This window comes from Limulus polyphemus, unplaced genomic scaffold (assembly GCF_000517525.1).
Source record: "Limulus polyphemus unplaced genomic scaffold, Limulus_polyphemus-2.1.2 Scaffold1469, whole genome shotgun sequence".
NCBI classification, from domain to species: Eukaryota; Metazoa; Arthropoda; class Merostomata; order Xiphosura; family Limulidae; genus Limulus; species Limulus polyphemus.
Window position 1 is genome coordinate 231,357 of NW_013667079.1, and position 8,070 is coordinate 239,426.

The 8,070-nt window shown below is 30.7% G+C and overlaps 1 protein-coding gene across 2 annotated transcripts in view; it reads right to left on the reverse strand.

The window, feature by feature from the left end:
• LOC106463721 overlaps positions 1 to 8,070 on the reverse strand; it is a 61,420-nt gene that overhangs the window by 19,959 nt on the left and 33,391 nt on the right. For both annotated transcript variants that reach the window (XM_022391303.1, XM_013923783.2), the window contains exons 14-15: positions 6,212 to 6,369; positions 6,005 to 6,052 (exon numbers count right to left, since the gene is read on the reverse strand). In XM_022391303.1, coding sequence (XP_022247011.1) covers positions 6,005 to 6,052; positions 6,212 to 6,369 — 206 coding nt within the window. The remainder of the gene's footprint in view (positions 1 to 6,004; positions 6,053 to 6,211; positions 6,370 to 8,070) is intronic.

Genomic DNA, 8,070 nt, shown 5'->3' on the forward strand with positions numbered 1-8,070 from the left:
GATTTTCTATTTGATGGCTCTGTAACCAAGCAAAATTGAAGGCTATAAAAATTATGTTTTGTGTGAGCAATCACAATTTTACAGGTAGTAATTTACATTTAATTTCACATTTTTGAAGGGATGGTGGATAAAATAGAGAAGAGAATATACCTAGAGAAAATGTGTCACATTAGGGGAAATTCAGGATTTTTTTATATATTGCCTTATATAATTAAGAACTTAAAACTTGTATACTATTAAAATATGAATTATTAGTTAAGATTTTATGCTACTCTAATTGGTATAACATAAACAAAAAGTAGTTTAATAAAATTTTAAATGTAAGACACTAAAACTTCGTGTCATGCTCAGTAAAGATACTCGTGGCAATAGAGTTAATCAAAACTGGAATTGTTTAGAGTAACTGCAGTTATAACATAAACTTCATGCAAAGTCAATTTTTCATTGTTTAGAATTCTTGTGAGAAAGATGTTTTTCATATTGTTGATGTCTAAATTAAGTGAAAATACAAGTGGTATAACTATAAAAGTAATAACTTTTTAAAAACATAATTAGAAAACAGGCACCTCATTAACCAATGCTTTTTTTTAATATTCTTAATATCATTGCAAATAACTATAACAATTTAATTTCAATTAACAAGTTCAAAATGTCTGTTTCTCATTTTATTTTCATGTCAATCACATTACTAGCTGGATTATAACCTGACTGAGCTAATCATTTACAGAATAAATTAATATTGTTTTAACTGTTTGATTTATTTAGATTAATTTACTTTAGAAGAATATATGGCCAACATGTATTCATCCAAAATACAATTTTACAGTAGAGGTCTCTTCTTTCATGTAAAAGATACTGAAAATGTTGTCACAATGTTAGACAGCTAGCTTTGAAAAAGTTAACTGGTATCATACTATCACTGTAAAAATGAAGCAATACTGCAGCTAGTACAAAATAGACTTTCTGGTTTTATTCTTATTCACTTGCTAATGGTTTTCAAACTTTGTAAGTTAGTATTATAACCATCAACAGTTTTATTTTACTAAATAAATTTTAATTCTAATTTTTATGTTGTTTGACTTTTAAACTACATTACTTAAAGAATACTAAAAAATACTAGGTTTTTACCTTGGCTAAATACTTGTTTGCCTACTAAATAAAATAGGTTATGAGTATTCATTTCACTTGGTTGGTTACAAAGTGGTTGAGTAACTGAGTAGTTATAGATGTAACACTTAAAGTTACAATACTGCCATAAACATGCTTATAAATATAAAAAAACAATACTGAATTGTCTGGAATTAACAAGTATGTAAAAGTGTACACAGTAATGTGGAACAGGTGAGTAACAACACAGGCATGCTATGGTTCTATTGTTTTGAAATTTTTACATGTTCTGTATGCTGAATCTGAAAATGATATCCATTTTTCTCCATCATGTACAGATGTCTGAAAAACATCAAATATACTTTTACATAAGTGAATCATCTTCACTGAAATTGGGTCACATTTTGTTATGCTTAAAATGTTGGCAACCACTGGCTATAGATTTCTCTAGACCAATTGTGACATGAGAGTCTTATCGATCATTCTAGAACCCATCAAAAACACACCGCTAGTATATAAACGGTTAACAGGACACATGATGCGTCATATTTGGTTAGTATTTGTTTGTGCATGCACTTTGACATTATTTTTCTTTTCAATATTATTTATTCGTTGCTATGGCAACAAGAGGTTGTGTAAATTACCCAAACATATTCTGTTATATTTGTGGTAAATCTGTTTTAAAGAAACAAAGGCAAAACATTACAGAAAATCATCAAACAAGTGTATTACACATATTTTGGAATAAAACTTGGGGACCAAGACAAATCATGGGCTCCACACAAAGTTTGCACCATTTGTGTCGAAGAGTTGAGACAATGGACTAAAGGTAAGAAAACATCTTTGCCTTTTGGAATTCCAATGGTTGGGCATGAGCCTAGAAACTATGGAGATCACTGCTATTTTTGCTCATGCAATGTTGCAAGGCTACAACATCAAAATAGAATGGAAATTTCTTATCCAAACCTTCAGTCTGCTATAAGACTTGTTGCTTATGGACCTGATGTACCTGTACCTGCTCCACTGGAGACTCTTGATACAGTTTCATCTGATGTCAATAGAAATGATAGAGATTGTTTCCAACCTGAAATGTCTGGTGAACCACAACTTTTCACACAAGGTGAACTTAATGATTTGGTGAGAGATTTTGGGGCCCAGACTTTGGGCTAAGAAGTTACTTTCTATAGGGACATCATTTTACTGGTACAGTAATTGAGAGAAAGAGTTTATACCATACTTTTCGCAAGAAGGTTCACTGGTTTATTGCAATAATATTGCTGAAGTAAAACCAATCCTTGGAGCTGCAACTGTTCATTGATTCCTCCAAAAGAAGTCTAAAAAGTGTTTTCCTTCACAATGGTAACATATATGCATATGTCACTTTTGCTCATTCTGTTCACTTGAAGGAAATGTACGAAATTCTCGAACTTCTTCTTAATAAGGTCAAATACAAAGAACATTGTTGGCTACTTTGTGGAGACTTAAAAGTCCTTTGTATGTTGTTGGGTCAACAATCCGGTTATACAAAGTTTCCATGTTTTTTGCGTGAATGAGACAGCAGAGCATGAAATCGGCACTAGATAAAGAAGCATTGGCCACACAGATTCAGCCTGATACCAGGATCCAAAAATAATGAACATGAAAGTTTGGTTGCAACAAAGAAAGTCCTATTACCACCACTTCACATAAAACTGGGCTTGATGAAGCAGTTTGTAAAGGCCTTAGACAAAGATGGTGACTGTATCTATGTGAGCAATTCCCAGCTCTTTCAGAAGCAAAACATAAAGAAGGAATTTTTGTTGGGCCTCAGATTAGGAAATTGACTTCGGATGAACAGTTCGAAAGGACAATGAGGAAAGTTGAAAAAGAAACATGGATTGCCTTTACAGATGTTATTGACAAATTTTAAGGAAACAACAAGGACCCAAATTACGAATATTTTTCAATAACATACTCAATAAATTCAAAGAGTTGGGTTGTAAGATGAGCTTGAAAGTTCATTTCTTACACTCCCATATTGACAATTTCCCTGAAAATCTCTGTGCCATCAGAGAAGAACAAGGGGAAAGGTTTCATCAAGACATCAATGAAATGGAGAGGAGGTATCAGGGAAGGTGGAACATCAGTATGATGGCTGATTACTGCTGGTCATTGAAATGAGATGCTCCAGACACAATACATAAAAGAAAGACCACTACACGCAGTTTTAAGACTAAAAGACATGGATTTCACAAAAAAATCAGAATGAATGAGGATGCATATTCGTTTGACATTAATGTTCTTCCCTTTTCTTTAGTTTGTTTGTATTTTTGTTAAAAAACATAATAATAAAAATGTTCATTGTGGTAAACAAAATAATAATTTGATCTAAGTAAGAATTTTTTTTCCTCCTAATTTGTAATAAATCCTTATGTGATAGACAAAAATAAATATTACTTTTAAAATCTGTATAGCTGAATTATAGAAAATCCATTATTAAAACTAAAACAACTTTTATAGAGTTTAAACTTGTAGGCCTGTGTAATTCAATAAATCTTTTTTTTCTAAATATTAAACAACGCAGTTGTTTTGCATGTATGATTTTCATATACAAAGTCTAGGATTAAAAAGTCTGAAGGCAGGGTTTCCACTGGCTTTTCGTATTTTTTACCACTTGGTAAAAGTTCATGAGAAACAAATATTGAAGTTAATGTTATATTAATTCTAACTATATTTTTAACTCAATAATATTTTACAATAGATAATTTGTCACTATCTGATATTTACTTAGTGTAATTCGTGAAGAAGTTAATATTTTCATTTCTGCAAAGAGTTTTGCTTGTAAACAAAACAATCCATATGTTGATTTCTTTTAGAATTTTTCTACCCATCCCAAAGAATAACTATTTTTGCTAAGAACCTATCACTCCTTGAGAATATATTATCCATTTCTTGATTTTCAAACATTTCCTTGAGTTTTTGTACAGACCTTGATTGAAATCTTGCTATGGTGCCACATCTGAGGTTTGATCATTTACTAATCAAACACAGCTTTGAAAGCAGTCACAAGAAATGTTTAGATATGATTGGATAAAACAAGAATTAGACTATCACACAACAGTAGAATAAACATATAGTTTTTTTACAGTTTCTGTTCCATTCATTTGTAAATCGTGAAAGTATTTTTGCATGTTAAACTTTATCTGTTTGAAAGCTACAGAAATTTTCTTCATTGAGAAGATATCAGATAAGTTGAGATAAGCTCATACAGTTTAGAGATGGGGTGAATGGATAACAAAGGAAACTTTATTATAAGTTTAACACATGAACAAATGTACAATTTCTGGAGAAGGTTTTATCATCATCAGGTACAAGTAGTTTACCTAGACACAAGAAAATATATTTAGTATGAAACAAATCACATGACTGGATATTGTTTAAGGCTTAATTTCAAATTATGGTATTTCTACTTTTTTTATAGATATACCGTGGTTTTAGTAAGTTGCAATTTTTATTACATTCACTGAGTAAAATAAAATCGACATCAAATCAGATAAGTTTATTGTGCAGTGAGTATGGCAGGCAACTAACAAATATTCTGATGACTCAAGTTTTATTGAATATCACTTATATGTTTATCCTATTCAAACGACATAAATAAACAAATTGGCTAACTGGTTATATCTTTATTTCTAATTGCAACTGCGATATGTTTTAAATTTAAAAAAATAGTTACCTGTATCAGTGATAGTCAAGCATGCTTTCAATATTTAATGATCCATTTATTTGATTTACAGATGATTATTGTAGGGTTACTGCATATTTTAAAAATAAACATAATGACAACCACGTGCTGGTATTTAATCAATATTAGTGATTCATTAGCCAAGTATGAAATGTCCAGATTATCTTCAAAAAAAAAAGGTAGCAAAATATGTTTTTATAAGATGCACAAATGGTAAGCTTCAGAAGAGGTGTATGATATGAAACCAAGGGTGATTTTAAAATTATGTAAAAAAAAACGTGAACAAAAATAGGAAGATTAATAACAATTTTCAAATAATGCAGTAGTTGAAAAAGTAAGAAAGAAATTGTTGTTTGTAATGGAGGGGGGGGGGGAGTTTGTAGAGGGAATGTACTAATCAATTAACAAGCCCACTAACTGCCCAACTCTACTTATATATATGCACATAAACAAGCAGCTGTAACCCCATAACCTCTTACTCTTTTCGGTAGCAATCAAAACTTACACACAGTAAAAGCAACCATAATCCCATAACTCCTGACTATTATACCTAGAAATAGACACTTCTACACAGTAACAGATACTAATATGCACATAAACAAGCATCTGTAATACCATAACCTATGACTCTTATAGCTAGAAATGGATGCTTCTACACAGTAACTGATACACATATAAACAAGCAGCTATAATACCACAACTTCTGACATATATGCAAATAAATAAACACACTTACATCTAGAAATAAGCAACTGTGAAGAGTAAATGATATACTTTAATATATATATATATTTAATCAAACAACTGAACACAACCTCTGACCCACTCTAACACCTAGAAATAAATTACTCTAAAGAGTAAATGATATACACTGATATATATACAAACACCTATGCACAACCTCTAGCTCACTCTTACACCTAGAAATAAACAATTATGAAGAGCAAATAATATACACTGGCACATATACATTTAAACAAACAACTAAACACAACCTCTCGCTCACTCAAACACCTAGAAATAAATAACTGTAAAGAATAACTGATATTTAAACAAACAAATGTAATTAAATAACCTCCGACTTATTTTTAAAACTAGAAATAAACAGTTGAAAAAGTTAATGCAAGTTAACTGCCTGGTGTTTTAAAACTATTTTTGTAAAGCAAAAATTACCTGTTACATCCATCTCTCTTTCCAACTCATCATTTTCTATAAATTCTCCTGAAAAAGTTAAGTAGAAGTTGAATGAGTAACAAGAATAGATAAAGTTGCTTTCAAATTATTTAGTAATGATTCCTTTTGTGTTGTGAAGACTTAGCTATCACAGATTTGCATTCAAAAAAGAAAGTTTTAAAATCAAACAAAAAATAGAATCCTTACTTGCAGTCTCCTCAAATGCAAAAGCTCCTGGATGAAATTCTGGAGAAACTGATATTGATGGAAAGCTCCTATTCTGGTGTAATTCTGCTGATGCTGTTCCATTCATTTCTGAAGATTCCCTTGAACCTGCCCAACTCATAGTTCTTGCCACTTTCCTTCTATAATAATAAAAACTTTACCATAATTTGTAAACAATTCAACAAAATTCCAAATTTTTAGTCTACATTTATAAAAATTATATCACAGTGTCATTTGTTTTATAAATGTAGACTAAAAATTTGGAACCAGAAGATATAATGCTCAAAATTCACATCACATCATGCTTAAAAACATTAGGAAAAATAAAAACAGTTCCTACCAAGTAAAATTATCTATAGAAAAGTTAAATTTTACACAATCTCATTAACCTATTTTATAGTACAAAAAAGCAAAGAACATCACTTATTACCTATTTCTTTATAAGCAATTAATAATTGCATGATAGATTTTGAAATCAGCTAATTCCAGATCAAACAGTCAGATAAACATTCAAGCATGACTTATTTCGCTTTTCTATGAAACCTACTCAGAAACCTATTACACATAGAAGATTAATTTGAACATGAAACTTAGATTTTATTATCTTTATGTTTAATTGTTGTTGTTAAGTTATCCAAAGTCTCTACAAATTATAAAAAGATATGTATACCTTTGCTTTTACCAAAATTATTTTCAAGTCAGTAACCACACTTGACTATCTGGTACAACCTGAAGAAAACTACATATCTTAACACACAGTTGTAATTCTCTAAAGCTTAAAAGTTTTATCAATTTCTAGCTAGTGTTTCAGAGTTGAAAAAGAAAAAACATTAAAGAATTGAAAATATGTGAGGAAGAGAACGAGTAATCTTGAGCAGTCTAAGCATCCCAAATCAAACTGTATTTCAAAACTATTAAACTTGAAACTCTAACAAACAGATTTCTGTTTTTTCGATATATTTTATATAAGACTAGCCTTCTATTTGATTAATGCAGCCAACAGTTTCCTTCTTTTTACTTGTTTGATTCATTTGAAACAATTATTGCTTCTATCTCATTCTTATTAATAACTAACTTCTCCTTGTCTTTTATGGTTCAATGTGAATGTGGTTCATTGAACAAAGAATAATATGTTTTTGACTAAACAGTTCCTTAACCTCGAGTCTTTTGTTGAGGATGGGGATCACTGGGCCAAGGATAATATATTTCTGACCAAAGAGTTCCTTAATTCTGAGTGTGTATTTCATGGTTTACGTTACTGATTAAGTTTCAACATTTATGTAGCAAGACACAGAATCAGTAATGTCTCCCATGCAAAGAGCAGAGAAAGGCTTTAGCCATTTTATGAATGGCTGAGTAATAATTCTTCTCATGACCTCAGATCACCAATGATCCATCTTCACAGGATTACCATCAATATCTACACAGCAATGACAACACAATTCAACCTGGTATTGATCTTTCTCTAACAAATAGTTTGTTTTATCTTCTCCAACACAACATAGATAAAAAAAAACTCTGCCAACTTCTTCATCCTGATGAGAAAACTGGTATGTCCTCTTGTAAGTGGATCCAGTACAATCACTTACCTCAAAACTAAATTTCTAGTGACACAACTGTCACAGCTCATCTATTTGAGCACTTGGTTCTTATGCATTTGTCTGTAGTGATCCAACTTTCACCATCTATCTAGTTTGGAACTGATTCCTATGTCTTTTGACTACAAATCTAGACTAATCTGTTGATCACTTCTCATCTTCTTAAGATGAAAGAAAGCCAGTGTGTTTCACTCAAACTATAAATAACAATTATATGAAACATGTAGAGCTTCAACATTCTAT